General features: G+C 45.2%; 1 protein-coding gene across 1 annotated transcript in view; it reads left to right on the top strand.

Annotated features, from left to right (window-relative positions):
* The first annotated feature begins 562 nt into the window (after window positions 1-562).
* The window catches only part of LOC104031638 (kalirin), a 432,630-nt gene continuing 413,093 nt past the window's right edge, over window positions 563-20,099 (top strand). Inside the window, exon 1 of the mRNA XM_075710381.1 lies at window positions 563-635. Coding sequence (XP_075566496.1) covers window positions 563-635 — 73 coding nt within the window. The remainder of the gene's footprint in view (window positions 636-20,099) is intronic.

Here is a 20,099-nt window from a genome sequence, read left to right as displayed (position 1 = left end):
CCCGCCCGGCGCCCACGCCCGCACCTGTGCCCGCCCGGCAGCAGCGGGACCCCCGCCCCCTGCGCTGCTGCGCGGAGCGGCCGCGCCCGCGGAGGGGCTGCCCCGGCGGCGGGGGGTGCCGCAGCCGCCCCGGCCCGCCTCAGGAAGTGCCGGTAGGGAAGCGGCGGGGGCGGCCGCCGGGGGCCGGGCCGGGCTGGGCTGTCAGCGCGGCGAGGGGCAGCGGCGGCAGGGGGGAGCGGAGCAGGTCGGAACAATAGCGGGTGGAGGGGAGGGGGCCGGCGGCGGCGGCGGGGCTCGGCACCGGCACCCGCACCCCGCCCCGGGCCGCGCCGCCCAGCGCAGCCCGGGGGCAGCGCAGCCCAGCCCCGGGGCAGCCGCCCCGCAGGCACCGCGGAAGGGATGATCCGGGCGGCGCTCGGCTGAGCTCGCTGCTAAACGCGCCTCCATCCCTCCCTCCCTCCTCTTCTCCCTCCCTCTTTCTCTCTCTTTCTCTCGGCTCTCCTCCTCCCTAACTCACTGGATATTACCAGCCGCCGGGCTCGCCGCCGCCTCTCCCCCAGCCATGAATCCCGCCGAAGGGGCGGCGGAGGAAGGCGCTGTCCCCGACTCCGAGGTGGATGCTTTCTTCCGAACAGGTAGGGGAGCCGCGGGGAAGGGGCCGGGGCAGTGCCGGGCCCTGCCTCCGCCGCGGGATGCGGGGCTGGCGGCGGCGGCGCGGGCACCGCCGGCAGCGGAGCCGCGGGGAGGGGGGAGCGGAGGGGGTCCCCGCCTGCCTCCTCGCTTTGTCCGCCGCAGCCCCCTCGGCTCCTCCGTGCCCCGGTTCCCCCCTCCCGTCCCCGGGAGGATGCTACCGCGGGGCTGCGCTGCCGCCGCCGGCCGCCTCGGGAGGGGACCGGCCGGGCCCCCCCCCGCTCCCGGGCAAGCACAAAAGCCCCGCGGGGATGCTCGGCGAGAGCCGCCGCCTTGTCGCCCCCGCGGGAGGCTGCGCCGGCTGGGCCCCGCCGGGCCCCCGCCCCGGGCAGCGGCGGAGGCGGCCGCCCGGGTACCGGCCGGTGTTTGGAAGCGGAGCCGGCTGCCTGCCCTGCCCGCCCCGCCGCGCCGGCCCTGCCGCCCTCGGGTGGGCAGCGCGGGCAGGGGCGGCCCGGGCAGCGCTCTCCCGCAGCCCCGCTGCCGGCCGGGGGTGCTGGCCTGCCGGGGACGCGCTCGCCAAGTGTCTCGGGGCTGGCTGGGAGCCGTGCGTTCCCTCCGCTGGTGTAGAGGATGCTGAAGTGGAGCAGAAGTGTAGCTGGGCTACGGCAGAGCGCGGTGTGGGGCCTTCGCGAACGATGCAGCGGTTAATTGATTTCTCTGGGCGATGGGTACGTGCTGGGCTCCCCACTGCACCACCCGCTTGTGAGGTGGTGTTGGTGTGGGAGCCCTCAGCTCTGAAACATGGCAACGTGGCTTTGCACGGGATCGGCATCTCAACCGAAACAACTCGTGGTTTTCCCCCCGCCCCCCCGACAAAATCTTAAGAAAGTATTATAGGCTTCTTGGTGATTTTTAATTAAAAATTGTAAAGGATTAAATGCTCGTTTCATAAGGGAATTGACGCTTTTAGGCTAGGACTGACACTGCCACAGCTGGTTGTCAAGACTTTGCTTTTCAGCTGTTTTCTTCCTTCTACCTGCTCATTAGCTACACACACTGCTCTGCGCTCCAGTTACAAAAAAACAATTATGTAATCACCAAAACTTTAAAGGAGTAAAATCCTGAAGGCCTGCAGCAGCTCTCTGCTATGGTACACTGCACCCCATTTATGTGAAAAGCCTTTGATCTAGAGGATAACTATAATAAGGTCTGGCTGTGTGTATCTTGTGATCCACAAGCCATTAAGCCATAGGATATTTGCCTGTTGATAGCCTACCTGGTTACAAGCTAATTTCCTAAGTCTCAACAATGACGGATTTGTTTAACAAAAGAAAAATAACCTACCGGTTTTCCTTTTAAAAGGAGCCTGTTAATTAAGGTTCCCCCCACTTTTTCTCTCTCTCCCCTCCTTCACCCAGAGCTGAATCATTTCTCTGTGACACTGCCTTCTCAGCACAAGCATGTTAGCGGAAGTGAATTCGGAGAGAGTCAAGTCTGTCTAGCTTATATAAAAAAAGTATTCCTAAATGAGGAAAAAGCACAGGGAGCCATGTGACTACACACTTCTCCCAATCTGCCTCCTTCACCTGAAATTTCACCTGTAGATCCATGAATACGCTTGTCGCCTGCCTTATATGTTTAACCTGGAGATTTCAGAAAGTCTCCTAATGTTTCTGCTTCTTGAGGAAACAAAATCACAGGAACCTGGGCCTGGAAGGGATGCCTAGGCCATGTCCTTGCACTGAAGCATCTATGCATAGGCCATCCCTGTAAGCTTCATTGAAGGAGATGGCAAAATTCTTGTTTCTGTGACATTATGTGGCATCTTGTGTCCAAAAAGATGACATTAAAAAAAAAAACCCAACCTTTTAGTAATTTATTCTGATTGTCAGAATGTTACAACAGCCAGGCAACATCACTGAGAAAGGGAAAAAGCACGAGAGCAGGCACGACTCACATTTGCACTGTTGGTTTCCTGCATTGTTTGTGCACCCTGCACTTCTGGGGTTTGTGTACTGCTGTTGTGCCCGTCTGAAGTTGGGATTCATGAACAGCAGAGAGAACAGCTGATGTGGGGCTTAGGAGAACAACTGTAGACAGGATGTAACTGACTCTCCCGTTCCTCTTTTTGGCTGTCAATGGCAATCTTGCCTGAGTAAGGACTGTGAGATGGGGTCTGATTTCTAATAGCTATAGAGACCTGCATTGACTTAGCATGCTTTTTCCCCTTGATATTAGCTTTTTTCTTTTATTCATTCTGTCCTGACTTGTATTCTGGATTCGTAAAGCATAACCATTGGCTTATGCGCCCTCGTACATTCACATCACATAAAAACAAATCTATGTGGTTTAAAGATTAGCTGCTCCGATAGCATGAGAGTACGCTCAACTGCCTAAACTCTTCCTGAATTCATAGCTACTACATGGAAAAGCATGAACTCATTATCCTCAGTGAAAAAAATGGAGTACAAACAAATACTACCTCACTCAGGGCTGGACTTTGCACTGAGCCAGGAGGCTGGTTAGGCTGCTCCCTGGTACCAGCAGAGGAGGCTGGTGCTGGGAATGGCAACGTGCACAGAGCAGCTCCCCCAGCAGCACCCAAATACTTGGGGGTAGCAGTCCCTTATCAGTGATGACAACTGAGGTAGCAGCTCTCTGAGCTGTACCTGGAAAGTAGAACTGAAGGAGTTAACATGAGGTAATAAAGGAGGGTCTGTTCTGGTGCTTACACTGATGAGAACTAGGAATGACTTTTAAGAAAAGGGTGGCTTTAACACCTGCGTGGTTGATGATGGCAGTCAGTTAAACCTCCCCGGAGACAGGCAGGGTAGGGACTATTCTAATTTTAACCATCAGGTATACGCAGAGAGTAATTCAGTCTTCCTTTAGAGAATCACTCCCATGTAATTGGGATAAAAATTAACAGGCAGAGGGACTTTAAGGGCAGAAATGACTCTTGCAGTCTCCAGCTCTGATTTCTGGGATAACACCGGCTGCTGAACTGAGGCAGTAGTTTCTGCGTGATGTCTATCATTTCTGTTTGAGCTTACATTTGTGTAAGAAACCCAATCTATGCCAAAGTATGTCTTATTAAGTTTCTTATGCCTATTTTGGTGACAGATGAAATATGAGCAAGTTCTCTGGAACTCTCAGTAGTCTATGTTAAATGTGTACCGAGACTTTTATTTTGCATGGAAAGGAATCCAAATACTTGTTGTTTCAAACATAAAGTCAGTCACTTTGTAAAGTGTACAAATGACAGATATCCCTTGGATACAGATGCAGAGGGAAAGCTTTACCTTTGTGCCTAAGCTGCAGGAATTTCTGCAGTGTGTTTTGGAAGCAGAGGTGAAAACATATAAGGAAATCCTTTACCAAAATTTTAAATATTTGTAGAGGTCAGTGACAGAACAATTTAGCAAACTACCATTTACTGGCAAGGGTAATCATCAATATTTCTTATCCACTAGCAGGTACAGTTTTATTTTCTAATTTATTTTTCTGGCACTTACGTATAACATTGATTATGTCTGATATGAAGCTGCTGACTTTGTCATTGATACTTCCTGTGAGTTGAAAACAGATATTGTTCCATCTCCTTTGACTGCGATGAACTATTCTGTTTGCTTTCCTCTTTCCACCAGCCAGTTATACTTCCAGCGTTGTTCATTTGTGCACGAGTGACTGGCAGCTCTGCTACTAAATAACTTTAAAATGATTGGCAGTGGCCAGGCTGTTTGATCAATGGATGTGCTTGAAATGATGTCTGCAGAGGAGTGCTCCTCGAGGTTGATGGAATCAAGTGTCTCCTCGTAGAGCAGATAAATGGATTCAATCGAGTTGTCACTGGGGGTGAGGTGTTCGTGTGATGCCTGGCTTCCTCATCTTGAGACTTTATAATTTATAAGGCCTGGTGTGGTAATGTGTGCTGATAAAGGAGGCTCTGTTGTAGAAAAGACTGTCAGGTTGTGCCTACCGCTTGGAAAGCTCCTGTGTTCTTTAAGGTCATGCTGTTAATTAAAATCTGTACTGCTCTCTGGAGGCTTTGACCTCTGACCCTGTCAGGAATATGAATTTTGTTCCTTTCTTTCCCTACTGTCTAATGTAAGTGTTTTTTCATGTGATTGACATGGGGGAGGATGGTTACTACATGTGGGGACCCAGATCCTCCCAAGCCTCTGTCACCGGGTACCCCAGTGCACGGGGAAGGCTGTGTGGCTCTGCCCTGCTGTTGTCCCATCTTCTCCTCCTCAGGACTCTCGGAGGGAGTTCTGCTAGTCTGGGAATTGGCACATAGACATGGCAAAGGACGTGTAGGTGCATCAAGAAGTCTTGGTGGGAATGACTGTCCTCTTCCCCCTCTTGCCCTGCAGACGCTACTCAGAAATGGGGCAGAACCTGCTGATCTTGTGATAAAAGGGAAGGATCTCTTTTTGTCAGATCCTGGAAGGGAGCAATTTAAATTGGTGATTTATGTTCAGAAAAGCATTTCTTTCCCATACTTCTTCCTTCCTCCTTACTCAGAAGTACGTACAGGGCGACAGGGGTGACGTCTGATAGGCATTTACAATGTGCTGCTTCTGGATGAGATTGCATTGTGTTATAGGTGAGTAGGAAGATATTTATTCTCTTTGATATTAATTCAATTAACACTGAACAGAAGTAGTTCCAGAGGAAGAGGCCTTTCACACCCAGCTTCTGTTCAGAGCTGGTATGTACTGAACTTCACAATCCTTGATTTCCAGGACAGGGTGCAATAGGGAACATAAGCTTATAGCACAGACATTAGTAAAGCACACAGGCAATCCACTAAGGCTTGATACGGCATCTGCAAAAGTTGGGGGGGCGGGGGGGGTGGGTGTTTGTGTAACCTGTTGTCTACACTGTGTTTTGGGGTTGAGACTCTGGAAGAAGAAAAGTGCTATCTCAAAGTCATCAAAGAGAAGCCTTGTACAATCCTCCAAAGTGCTTGTGTAGACCATTTTGCATGTGGCCTCAGATGGCCGTGTGTGTCTTGGGATGATGAGCTGCATGGATACAAGTGAGCATCCAACTTGGCCAGGCAAATATAACTATTGCTGTTTCCCACCACCTGCCTCCCACAGTGTATTTTATCAAGCCCCGTAATAATAACCTGCTCGGAAAACATGAGGGTTTAAAAATGGGAGCAACTTCGATGGGTTTGGGGGGTGGTAGGGTTTTTTTCGTTTTCATTTCCAAGCACAACCTTGTGTTAAGAGCCCACCGGGGAGTCCTTGGACCGGACAGGTGCTCTCAGCCTCTTCAAGGTTGGGGATGAAGTCTTCTGTTGTTTCAGCTGCTATGACCTTACGGTCCCTAAGAAGGTTGATTATGGATGTATAGCAGCTTTATTGCTCCATGGCGACACGTACTGTACGGTACCCAGTGGTATTTTAAGTACTTCATAGTTATATCAAAGAAAATACTTAAGGAGTATTAGGCCTTATAAACCCATAGCACTGCGCATATTATGGCTGGAACTCAGTCAGTCATGAAACAACTTAGAGGTATTTGTGCTTTTGTTTGATTTGGACTGGTGTCCTGCTTTTAATATTTCTTTGGATAAACAACTCACGTCTTACAGCCTTGCATGGCACACACACCCTGTGTTTAACTGAAGGGACTCTGCCACTTGGAGAATTTTGCCTAGCGAATCTGGCAACAACAACAGGGAATATTGCAATATACGTGTTGCAAAAGAAAGCTGGATATGAAAAGAGAAGTCAAATATGATTGTCTGAATGGAGAACCCTAAAGCATGGAGGACTGTAAAAGAAAGGAGTCATAATATTTTTAATTATTTTTTTCCCACTCAGTTCTGAGACAGACTGTGTTACTGTCACGCAGATCCAGAGGACTTCAGAGGAATTGTTTGCGAGTTTTCACAGATGTAACTGAAAACAGAGCTTGGCCCAGGCACTGCAATGGCAATTGTAAATCTAGGTTCAAGTCAGTCACCTGCACGATATGTGGACTGCAGCGTGTTGAAATGGGATTTAAAGTATTTTATGCTAAGAATGGAGTAATATTTCAGCAAAATTTTAAGTTTTCATGTTGTATTTCAGATTGGGTTCAGAATGAGCCCAGTATTTGAATCTAGGGCAAAGACTTTACTGTAAGTCATTCTGAAAATTGTTACATGTGATTACTGTGGAATAATGTTAGTTTCCATTGCTTTTCATTTATTTTATTTTGAACTATTCAGTGAAGATTCAACATGGTATATTAAAATTATGTATGTTCAATGCTGCAGTGTGAAATACCATGTAAAACATTTATTGAAGTTTAAATAATTCCTGTTTCCTAATCAAGGGCTTAGGAGATAATTCTGTTTCTACTTTTAAATATAAATATTAATTTTGTTTGCTCATTTTCATTATCTAGTGCCTAGAATAAATTGTGGTTTATTCGAGTTCTTTCTCCCTTATCAACATGTGTGGCTTTGTTACTAAAATCTAGGAGTGTTTTCCGTTTCTTCCAAATTACACAATATAATGACTGAGAACATATAGGTACATAGGCCTAATTTGTCACACCTCCACTTCAAGGCAACAAATTGCCTTTAAAAATAAAAATGAAATTCCTTTTTTTGTAACCTTAATTATATGAGCCAGCATTTCAGTTTCACTGATGGAACAAAACTACCATAATTGTGCAGACTGTAGTTTTTAGCGTAAGGTCACATCATGCTTTGCTGAGAATAATAAGAGGAAATGATCTTCAATTTAACATCTTGGTGACTGGCAGACCAGCTGCTCTGGCCATTTCTGTTAGTGAAGTGGCCCTGGGAAAAAGGGTGAGTGTGTGTTGTTTGTGAGAGAAATTAAATTAACCTCGTCGCATAATTGGTACCCATGCAGACTTAGTGGAGTTTTCAGGGTTTTTTAAACCATTGGGTTTTTTTGTGTGTGTGTAATAAGCTGTGCTGAAGTGGCAGAAGACATGCCTTACCTTTAAAATAAAAAAAATCATTACAAGGAAATATTTGACTCCAAGATGTTGCTCTCTTCTGGGGATCATGAGCCTTTCTTTGCAAGGTGAGCGCTTGGTAAAACAGCAAGGGTAGTAGGTCAGTCATGCTCCAGTGCAGCCGGGATATGAAGAGTGGTAGTTGGGCCAGGTTGGTTTGTTACCTGAAATTAGAATATATATATATATATATAGCGAAAAGAACTTTGTAAAGGTCCCCTGGTAATATCGGCGCTGCTGGCGTGGTTCCTGACTCCTGGAGTGTACCCTGGTGCTCCTGCTGTTTTAATGGCAACTGGCAGCCTACATTGGGAGCAGCATCGTCAGCTGGAAACAATAGTGTCTGATTCTTGTTTGTCAGCCAGCACAATAGCCCTGCTGATGGGCTGCAGTGGAGGGGAGCCGGCTGCCTTTGTATGGCAGTGCAGGCATGGCAGATGGCTAATTGGACATGATAAACCACGGGGGCAATGGGGGAGAAAAAGGAGATCTGCAGGGATTAGAGGCTTGTATCCCCCAGGTTAGGGAGGGGGGGGAAAGATGTATTTTAAAGATGTTATCAACTTTAGCTCTTTGCTATGAATATATCATTCAATAACAAAGAAGGAGGACACCCAAACTAAAGTCTTTCCTTAGCTGACGTGAAGCCCACTTCATTAGCTGGGAGCAAATCATATTACTGTATGGGAAGGTAGGCAAATGCATGGCCCCCAGAGACACTGGCATGGCACTTAGGAAAATTAGCAGCGCATATTTTTCACCAGTCTTGTAAGTGAATGTCAAACTGTTGTGCCAAACGGCATCCAAACTGAAAACAAAGAGCTTTGCAGCAGTGCTTTTCAGGAGAGGAAAGTTACGCTCTACCGGAGTTTGTCTTGATATGAATAGATGCCCATCGGTGTTGGAGCACTGAAAAGCTAAGCTGATTAATGAAGACAGAATTTATTTATTTAAATGTATTTTATCAGACTTAATAGAGTATACACTATGAAGCCAAAACCTGAGGCCCTTGCGCAAACAAACTTTTGCTTATTTAAAACAGCTTAGTGAAAAATGTAATGAAAACCTCAAGGATAGGACCACAAAAACAATCAGAGGGATGGAACACCTCTCCTATGAGGAAAGACTGAGGGAGTTGAGGTTGTTTAGCCTGGAGAAGAGAAGGCTCTGGGGAGACTTGATTACATTCTTTCAGTACTTAAAGGGGGCTTATAAGAAAGATGGGGACAGACTTTTTGGTAGGGCCTGTTGCGGTGGGACAAGGGGTAATGGTTTTAAACTAAAAGACAGTAGATTCAGACTAGATAGAAGGAAGAAATTTTTTACAATGAGGGTGGTGAAGCACTGGAACAGGTTGCTCAGAGAGGTGGTAGATGCCCCATTCCTTGAAACATTCAGGGTCAGGGACGGGGCTCTGAGCAACCTGATCTAGTTGAAGATGTCCCTGCTCATTGCAGGGGATTGGACTAGATGACCTTTAAAAGTCCCTTCCAACCCCAGCTATTCTATGATTCTAAGGTATGTGTCAATCCCAGGTAGTTTTCAGTATGAGATGTGTAGGCTTAGCTGGTGGCTCTGGGCTGTGAGCCCAAGGCTGTGCCCACAGCCTGGTAGCAGCAGGCAGAAGTTCATCCCATTGGATGCATTTTAATTCCTTTTTTGCTCCCCCCTAGCTAAACAGCAAGAGAAAGCACACCACAATTTTGGGAGTAACTCCACCATTTTTGTTCATTTTCCCTCTGTCCACAGGGGAGGGATAAGAAGTAAGGCTGAAAGGGGGTCATGTGCATCAGTGGCTGCTGCAGTGATCTGCAGTCATTGCTGACTTTAATTCCCTGTTTTGTTAAAATCGTATCAAGTGCCTAGAATACTTTGCTGTTTTAGTGTCTCTCATAATAATAATGTTATGGCATATAACAGATACGTTTAAATTGTTGTAAAAATAAATCTGCAAGAGGTTAAAAATAATAGCAAGCAAGAAATATGCAGTACTCTGTGGAAGCAGATTTACTTTCTGTGGAAACGTCTGGACTGTGTTTTTCTTCCACTGTTTACTACCGCCTTTTCCCACGGGACAAGTTTAGTGGAAACTCCAGATGAAAAGTTTCAGCGGGTTGCTTTTGCTTTCAGCAGGCCCTTCAAGTGCTGTACCTGTCAGTCGGTGTTGAAGCTATTGAAGCTATAGGTGCAGGAGACCATTCGAAGGAGTGTGAGTGGATGCAATAACACTTCCTATATATATATATGTATCCTCCTATAGGACCTACAATATTGTCATTATGTTACGATGGTTCTCTGCCAGAGTTTATTATTTATATTATTGTCTCAGTCACTGATTAGTTCCTTCTGAAGCAGATGCTGCATGAACACTGAACAAAAAGATGATCCCTGCCATCGAGTGCTTACGATAAAAGCTGTCAAGTGGATTGTGAATTCATTTAACTGAAGACTTGTCTTTTGCTTTGTTTTGCTTTGAAACAAGTCTGAAGGACAAGCCAGAGGACTTACAGAGTCTAGCACTGGATGTGGAGCAGAGGGACTGGCTGAGAATAAGGTACAAGCAGAAAAATAGGGAATAAATGAGAAAACTGTAGGTAAACCTAAAAAACCTTGGAAGAATGCAACAAAGTTATCTAGCAGAACACTTCAGAGCTGGAGGGCACTTGGCTGAGAAAGGGATCACAGCCTGCATGCCTGCATCCTCTGTGGAAGGGAAGTGGGTGATGTCAGTGTAGGGAAGGTCAGAAGCCAAAGGAAATCACAGAAATGAGACAATAAGAGGTTTGACTGGAGCTGTAGCTTTTGGGATGGAAAGCCAAAGGTAGGTTTTCTGACAGAGAAAAAAATGGACAGACTTTGGCTGGGTACGTAGTGAGAGGAGGGAACAAGCAAAGCCTGTGCATGTACCATGCTCAGAATGGGGAAGGCAGCCATAGGAGGTACTGCAAAGCACCAGAAAAATAGCAAGGTTTTCTCTTCTAGAAGATGCCCCTCACCATCGAAGACCATCATTATCACATTGCAGTCTTTTAATGGTGACTGCACCACATGCCTGTCTTGCTTTGATGCTGCAGAGAGAAAGCATTTCCCTATGAAACGAAGACACAGAGCCAAAATCCTTGGATGTTCTGTTTCACATTTAATGCCTCTTGTTCACAGAAATATGTCATGAAGAGCCAGACTCCTTGGATCTGACTGCCACTGTGTTCACAGCAATTTAACTTTCCTGCTCTGCTTTTCTGTGCTGAGGCAGAGAGTTCAGGAGTGATGCTAATAGAGTCAGTCTGAAGCACTCAGATAAATTTAGTCCGAAGGAGCAAGTCAGGCCTACTGGGTAAATAGTAATGATCTTGTGAGCTTGGAGGACTTAGATCTACAGTGTGCGTGCGAATCTCCCATTAACAGCTTGCTCCTATTCAACTAAATCCTGCTCTAAAGTTAGCTGGGGTGTTAATAGGTCAGCTATCTCTTACAGATTCTTGTTAGTCTGTAATCTGTCTGCTGCTTCAGTTTATCTATCAAATTCCTAATGAGACGGTCTTGAACTATTTGAGGCCAGGAGAAAGTTGTTAACATTGGCTTGGTTTAAAAACACCTCTGGTGATGAAACTGAACAGAGGGAAAACCCTGTTGGTTAGACGAGTTCAGATCAATTAAAACTGATCTGTGTGGTAAGGGGAGTTTGTAAAAAGGACACTTCCCAGCATGTAAGCCCTTATCATGGGATTTTTTTTTTTTTTTTTTAAAAAAAAGCTGCTTGTCTTCATCATTGAGTTGCGCAGTAGGGTGTAGCTGGCAGCTTGGACCTGGTTGCTGTGTTTGGGATTGATTGCAGTGCTTGATCCAGCTTCAATTCCATTGTGATGTTCGTGCCTGGGAGCCTTACGATGCTCATGTACAATAGTTCAAAACCAATGTCTGGTAGGTTCTTACTCGGGTAGTCAAAGGACAGGTTTCTACAGCATCCACCTCAGAAGTCAAGCAGTGCTCAAGACATGTAGGATGAACAATAATTGCTTCACTTGGCTCAGCCATCCTCAGCCCCTTGGTGTGCAGCAGTAATGGAGATAATAGTAATTAGAAATAATACACAGAATTAGTACAGCATTTCAGAACACTTAAATTGTCACAGTCTTTGTGTAGAATAGAGAAGTCTCATCAAACCCATCTATAAAAAGGGCATAATCAGGCACAATCAGGCACCTTTTCTTGAGGTTGTATGGACATCGTGCATGTGTTCCTGAAAAATCCACATCCTGGTGGTGGAGCAAACCCTGACAAAGCACTGCGTGCCTTCTGTTGGCAGGGCACGAGCCAGGAAAAGCACTCCAATCCCTTTTTACTGTAGGATTGTCAAAAGTCATGGCTGAAGTGACAGGTGAAATCAGAGATGTGCAAACACTTGGCTCTTCTTAAACCACTTGATGTGGGTGCCTATATATGGATGCAGGTGACCTACTTCAGACAGGTTGTACGTCTTGGCCATAGTCCTGGAAATGGGATTAACACTCCTTGCCTGTGTCCACACCAACCAGTCAAATGGTCTTAAGATTTTTATTACACTGACCCTATTTTTAAATATACGTAGGTCAGAGTCACATCTGGTATAGAAAATGGCCCGATGCCAGTGACAGCAGAAGAGCTACAGTAATTTACATAGGCAGAAATTTTGGCCTGTGTTCAGCTGACAGACTCATGTGGGGATGGGGCCAAAGAGGACTGGTAGCCGAGTAAGGATATTTCTAATTTAATGTGTTAAGACATCCAGATGATTTTGCTCATCACCATGGTACCTGAACGCAGACAAAACGAGGCATTTGGGCCCTGGGTCCATTCTGCTCACTATTTGGTAGGGTCCCCTGTGCCTTTTTTGTAATGAGCATGCTGCTGTGAAAGTTATATCTATTAAATGCTAAATGTAAGAGAGATTTAATAACATGCTATTAAAAAGTTCCACCTACCTAAAAATGCTTTGCTTTCCAGCCCAGGTTTGCTAATATATTCCATATTTCACAGAGGTCTCTTAATGAAGAGAATGCTGTCAGGAGCCATTTACAGCTCTGATCCTGCTTTTGTTGTCTTTTACGAGTGCCAGATTCCCTTTTGCTGCAGAGCCAACCACTCTGCCATGAAGTTTATGCTGTGGATGTCTCCCATGGGTGCATTTAGTTACTTGGGGCATGGGAAGGTACCTCCTGACTGGTTCCATACAGCAGAGTTTAATGGAGCTATAACCATAGTATATGATTTCCTTTTCTTGGTCTCGTTTTTCCTCATACTTTTTCCTCTTGGAATATATCTAGCAAATGTAAAACCTGTGTGTCGCTATTCCAAATGGGGCTGTTCACTTAATGTGGCATTCTCCAGGGTAGAACAAATGCCCACAGCCTTCTGAAGAGCGCTGAACTGATTGCGCATACCACCTGTATTGACCAGTAACGTTCCCCATGTAAGACGTGAAAGAGAGGACTGCAAGGAGTTTTAATTAAGTGCCACTCCGAAAAGTAATTTTCACACTGAAAAAGAAATAGGAAGTCATGTTGCATTGTCCTATGGGAATATATAGACAAAGGAAAGTTTCCTTTTTGGATGTTATCTTTGTATTTCTTTTCTTTAGAGTCAGAAGCTGTGGGAGGTATAGCACAGGCAGTGGTCACCAGTCTGTGGACTGCAGAGATTGGTGTGGGAGCTCTCTCCCCCTGTCAATGCCACTGCCCCTCCATTGGTCTCCAGTCCAGAGCACAGCCCTTACTTTTTGCTGGCTGCAGCTCCCCAGCAAAGGCGTCCTTTGGCTCATGCATACCTGGAAGATTTAGCCAGGGAGCAGGTTCTTCCATTTTCTAGATGTTCCCAATCCAAATGGGCCTCCGTCTTGTTGAACTGAATGAGAGAGTGCTAGGGGGGGAGAGAGTGCTAGGCTGTCACTCACTTTCCTCTTGTCCTGCTCCTGGGGTGCTCAGTGACCTCTGTTCGCACACAAAGTAGCTCAATGTCAAATGGACAAGACAGAAAATGTATACAGATTAAACTCAAAATCTTGAAACTAATAGGATAGCGTGGAGGGCTGACTTAGGGTGCCTAACTAGCAGGCATGCAAAGTGCACAGGCAAACAGAGCAGGACTAAGCTCTTTTCCTCTTTTCCTCCTATTTTTCCTTTTTTTTTATTCCTTTTTCCTTTTTTTTATTCCTTTTTCCTTTTTTTTATTCCTTTTTCCTGTTTTGATCTAACTTGCAGCTATGTTAACAGCTGCACCTAATGACTTCTGAAGGGATCTCCTCTCCTGGCTCCCTTTTTGCTCTTCCAATCTATGTATGTATTTTCCCTGAGAGCTGTTCCAGGAACTGAATTAAAACCTCCCTAGTCATTACTTTTTCTTTTCGTGTGCAGACACCCTGCAAACGGTGGCTGAGGCAGCAGCATGAAGCAGTTATGTTTCAGAGGAAGCCAACTGTAGCAATCTATTTTTAAAAGGTTATTTTGAGGAATTGGATTTTATGACCCGATTTGAACTGGTCTTGGGCACCCACGTGTTGTGCTGCTGCAGCCTGAACCCACAGAAACATTGCTGTTTGCTCTTTTGCCGTTACAATCCTATCTGCTTTCTGTATCAGACAGCAACGAATTATCCTCTCCATCCTCAGTCCTGCTTGTCCTGTGTGTTGGTAGTGGAGAGTTGCAGATCTTTTGCTGGGGAAAGCAAAACTATGCTTGTAATATTGCAGTTTCTTCGCTGTCCTCTTTCCCTTCAAGCAGTAGGAGTCTGGAGTTGGGGCTGTCATCTTTTATGAAACACTGTTACGTTTTTTATTTTGACTATCTCTAAAAAATTATTTTAAAATCCTCCATGACCAAACAGTTTATGCAGGAGTTTACATAAGTTTCATCCTTAACTTTGCCTATAGAGTTATGGATATAGGTGCTACGTAAGACCTTAAACCACCAGTTACGAACACCCACACCTCTCAGCTACAGTAACTGAAACTTGAACAACCTTGATCCAGAAAGCCAGAGGCTGTTGCAGCATCAGTCCCTGATGCCTCGTCTGGACACATCCTTGCACAGCTCCTCTTAACCTCAGTGGTGCCGGAGCTTTACAGTGTGACTTTGGCAGGCACCAGCCTGGGCTTGTACCTCCTTTTAGGAGTCATTCAGCATGTAGGAGTGAATATAAATCTTGTATTCAGTCTCTTGAAACTGTCTCAATACTTCTATTGTGTAATTCTACACAGTATTTCTATTTTACTGAAGTAACTTGAGTTTATTCTCCATCCAGAAACAAATAGGAAAGTTGTAATGGATTGCTTTGGATTAGGTATTGATACTCAAGAAAGCTGTCTGTGTCAGTGCCACACTTTTACACACGGATAAGTAAATGAATGTGTTAGTTTGGAAGTTTAGGACTTGTCATGGAGGTGTTTATCATACTGTAGTCCTGCTGGGACTCTGCCAATAAATGGGATTTTTAGGTAGAAAGCCTCCATGGATGAGTAGGTGCTGATGGCTCTGTTGTTGGCACCCATCCATTTAAGCGCCTAAGAGGCACTTAGATATTAAAACTGCAATTTTTTTTTGAAGTTAAGACTTGAGGTTCACAGTTTTGAAGCTGTTGGTGCAACTAAGGAATGCCCCAAGCAATTTCTGGAAAGGAAGGCTGCATTCCTAATATCCTGGCCAGACTCCTCTTGGGATAGCTATAGTCTTCTCTTGCTTTTCCACATTTCTACTCTGAGGTTATGCTTTGCAATGCTGCTGTGCATGAATAGTTGCTGAATTTGACTGTATGAATTGCTGCGTTTTAGTGTTGAGAGGTAATTTGTATCTGTGATTCTTCCATAGGGCTTAAGGGTGAAGATCCTGTTATTCTTAGCACTTCCACTGTCTTTGCATAATCTCTCTCACTTTAGGCAAGGTAAACCAAACACAGGCTCTGGCAGCTCTGTCAGGAACAGCACACGTGGACACTGTGTCCAGGCACCCCATCCTTCCCAGCTGCTACCGAAGCCGTCCGGGAACACAAGGGCTTCCCCTGCGTCAAGCCCCAGCCTGTGTGCCTGAAGGAAACCTCCTTGTATCTTCAGCTCTTCCTGTCCAGCTGTGCACGGGTCCAGCACGTCACAGCTCATTGTTTAAGAAGGCAAAGTGTGTTGCGGTCCTGCAGCATGAGAGGGGCTGTAAAATCTGAAATGATGTTATTGTTGTTGAAGAAGTTTATAAGCTGTCAAACACCATGTGTTGGTCAGGCAGAGCTTTCCTGTTTCCACTGCTTGATAAGAGGCTTGCAAGTGAACAACTGCTGTATGCAAAGAAGGGGAAAGGCAGGCTCTGGTTGTCTCCAGCATCCCAAATCAATGGGTGCTTTTTTGGTACTGGCTACAGCCGAGTTCCCAATATCTCAGCCTTCTTCTGCTTTTTGGTGTGTAGTGTTCATATAGGGTTAAATTAGGGTGCAGCAGCTGAATTGCAAACTTTTCTGACAGGAGTGCTTGAGCTTCTGCATCCATAACTTTCCTGAGGATGCCTGAGGTAAAGCCTGGCATGCTTTATCTGACAGACAGATTGACTGATATTTCTAATGGCTTACTCTGCTGGTGTTGGTGCATCTAGGTGCAGCCAGAAACTTTCATCCTAAAATTGTAGGTATCGCCAAGTTATATTTACAAGTGACAATGTTGCAACAGAAATGCCTCAGCAGCAAGGCTGTGATACAGGAATGAGTGTTCCATCCCTGTAAGATGAAACAGTTTTGCCTTTTTGGGTGGGAACCACAATTTGGATACAGGAATCTTATGTGCTAGAACAGCATCTTTTACCGGGCTTTTAATTTTATGCATCTCATCTTTTCTGGTCTATGTCAGACCAGAAAGTTCCTCAATTATTCTTGTTCATTTTAAATATCAGTTATCCCCTTACTGTGAAAACTGATCCATTGCAGAATGAGGATTTTTTTGCATTGGAGTAATCCTAAGAGAAAAGATTGCTGCTGTGAAAAGCAGAGCCCTTGGTCTTGTTGTTCTGTGTTCCTCTTGTCATCATTAAAGATCTTCATGTTAGACCGTGAGCAGTCCACATCACCACCAGCTTTCCCTGCTGCTGGAACCTGCAGTGAGACCGTAATCCTGCATTTGCCATCACAGTGTCTTCCCATATAGTGTGATTTTACAAATCTAATATTGTGCTTTCTCTGCAGGAGCAACAGCAACAACAAGATAGGCTGCAAATAGCGATGTTAGCAGAAGTAAGCAAGCATCCTGTTGTCTGACAGTGCTGGACAAACGGAAAGCTAATTTTCCGCTTGTAGTACTGAGGTTGTCAATAAGTTTAGTGGATAATGTAAAATTCTGGAGATGAAGGTCCTGCTTCTGCTGTGGCCTACTGGATGACATTAAGCAATTAGTGTTGTTCCGTGCCTCAGTTTCCCTCTGAGAATTGGGTAATTGGCTGAGGATGAAAAGCCCTATAAAATAATAACACTTAAAGCAATGCATATAACAGTTATTAACACGGAATGCTGTCATCATCTCCACTTTATAAATGTGAGGAACTGAGGCAGAAAATGGTTTGCCAAAAGCTATTGATGTAGTCAGGGCAAGAGTCCTCATTAGACCTCTGGAGCTGCTGGCTGCCTGGCCAGCTTGCAGGCTTCGTGCTGCTCATCACCCTCCTGCCCCTGCCTTTGAGTACCGCAGTGCTGGTTAAATGCAGAGGATTTTGGTGTGTGGAACAGATTTAGGCTCATTCCTCTCACTGTTCCTGCTGAGTGAATTGGAAAAGTAATAAACAAAACAGTTTTTATCTAGGAAAAAGGTTTGAGAGCCCTCCATTTTTAACAAGAATATGTTAATAGTACAGAGTATATGGGACAGCGTTGTCCTAATTAGTTTTCTGTCGAAATTAACAGCCCTCGTGTTCAATAGGAACAGATTTAGGCCAGCACAGTGTCTTTGAAAAATTCACAGGACTTTTTGCCCTGTGGTTTTGAATATGAGCTGAAGCATCAACATCATGAAACCTCCTCTGAGCAGAGCTTTACTCTTCATTTAAAATGTTGTCCCTCTTTAAAAGCCAGCTTCTTGGTGTAATTTGAATCCGTCTTATTTTAGGGTATATATTTAGTATCCAGCTGATTTTTTTCCCTCTAAAGTTCTTGGGTAGCAAGTCCATTAAGAAATCTCAGTGTTGCCAAACCAGTTTAAGACATTTGGAACTTCAATTACCTGCTGAACTCTTAAAAAGTAATTTTGTAATGAAAGCAATGAATGCATTCTGCAGTGTTTAAGGATTGCTTACAGAGATAAAATGGTTTTGGCTGAATGTCGGATAAATACTTTTATGCTGAAGCATATGTGCAACCAGTTTTTATCCTTTTTTTTGAATGAGTCTGAAGAGTCTAATCCTTCAGAATATCCCCAAACAAATTCTGGATTACTAGATCCTGTGTTCTTAAATTAAGACAATCATTTAGTATTTTGCACCTAAGGAATATCTTTCATCTCTGGATCTTGATGTATTTTGCAAAGCCATATATGTTCAGTGTAACCAAACTTCTGTGAAACAAGAAAGTATCATTTCCCATTTTACAGCTATGTTAGCCAGCAGGAGGACATGATCTGGCTCTCACATTAGGCTGGTAGCAGAGATTGCTGGAAGATGATATGGGATGGTGTGCCTAGGTAAGAAACTTGGGGAACAGATTCTTGGAGTCTCACTATTTTTGACACTGACTCAAATGTAATCCTGGACATGGGGCTGATGCCTCTTGCAGGTGAACAAAAGAAGGGTGCAAAATTGTTTCCCTCCCACTCTGAGTTGCAGATTATATTTGTATGGGTCCCTCGGCGAGCTCTGTCCATGCCTGGGAAGCCAAGCAAGGGCTCTGACATGCAAGGGGGGAAAAAGAGCTGAACTGCCTTGCTACTATACAGGTAGCAGATGGCATTTTGTTTATGGGAGAGACGCTTCCCAGCTCTTCCAGTGTGCTTCCATTTTACAATTTGTTTTTCTGGAGCTGTGTTGACTGAAACAAATACACACTCAGCTCCTGTTCAGGAGGTGACTGAAGCCATGCCCTGTCCTGTGAGATGCCTATCTGTGTGTATGGCTGTGTAGTATTAACAAGCCATTCCTAGTTACCCTAAATTGAAGAATTTAGTTGAAAAATGAAGACCATTAGTACCAGCACCTTTTCTTTTTATTGTGATAATGGAATCCAAAGCTGAGTGTTGTTTCCCATGGATCATACCCTAACTTTTTACAGTACATAGTTCATCTGTGACACTGAATGCAACCTCACATGCCTTTTTTTTTCCTGAACAGTGTCTACAGCTGTGGCCAGATGTGCTGCTTGGCTTGCAGCTGAGCTGGGTTCAAAAGCTTGGAACCTGAGCCAGGCTCAAAGTGGCTGGGCACTGTCCCCACTGCTGCGGGGTCAGTATCTGCAGGCGTAGCTGCACGTGCAGTCCTTCTCTAACCCAAATCAGTCAAAATGATGTGGGTTAAAGAAAACCCTCCATGCTTTTTAAATAGTAAGCCAACCTGGATCATTTTGACACAACCGGGTTAGGGAGCGACTGCGTACAGATACAGCGACAGATTGGAGGGGGTGGTAACCCAGCTCTTCTGCAGCTGAGCCCGGAGTTGGACCACAGGCTGAGAAACCCTAATTGTGGGTATGTTCAGCAAGCCACCCTAACTTTTGTTCTATACAATAGCCTTGTTTTGTAGAAAATAATGAAGTAGTCTAAGGGCTAGAAATGCAGCTGACGATTCCCAGGTTTGGCCTCTGATTATCAGTTTGCAGTCTGATGCTGTCTATAGCAGATGTAGTCCTACATTCCTGCCCAAGTGCCTGGTAGTGGCTGGCTTTTTTCCCCTACAGGAAATTTAGAGCAACTTCAAGGTTTGCTTAAACTGCACTTGCTTTCATGGGCTGTAAGGAAGCTGCTACCCAGGCAATATTTTCTGGATAACAGCAGTGATTTCCAGGTGTTCGTGCATGCAACTGACACATATGTGGTCTTGACATGAAAGATGCTCTGTGGGTTTTCACAGTCTTCTATACATGCTGATAAGGGGCAGATATAGTGAGACTTTCTGCAAAAACTGAATGGAGACATTCAAGATTTCAGTTCACAGAGGATGGTATAAAAATCCCTGTAATGCTACCTTGGGCAAGTTTGTAAGTGTGTGTGTTTGACATTGGACTTGACAGTGATCTCATTGATTTCTGCTGTGCTGAGACTCAATTACTCTGGTTTAACATCAATGTGCATGAGAGCAGAGTTAGGCCCGCTGAAAGGATGGATACTTTTTCTTTCCCCTCAGGGAACCTGTTGGCAGCGGTTATGCAGGTCATGTCCACATGCTGTGACCTGTCTACAAGACAAGCCACTACTCTGTGTTACTTGCCAGCAGACATTTCCAAGATACCCTCAGCTATAAAAAAGCATCTTCTCACCTGGTCTCCCCTCCGCAGGA

The sequence above is a fragment of the Pelecanus crispus genome, chromosome 5 (assembly GCF_030463565.1).
Source record: "Pelecanus crispus isolate bPelCri1 chromosome 5, bPelCri1.pri, whole genome shotgun sequence".
NCBI lineage: Eukaryota > Metazoa > Chordata > Aves > Pelecaniformes > Pelecanidae > Pelecanus > Pelecanus crispus.
The sequence above is the reverse complement of the archived record's forward strand: the minus strand, read 5'-3'. Positions and strand labels throughout refer to the sequence as shown.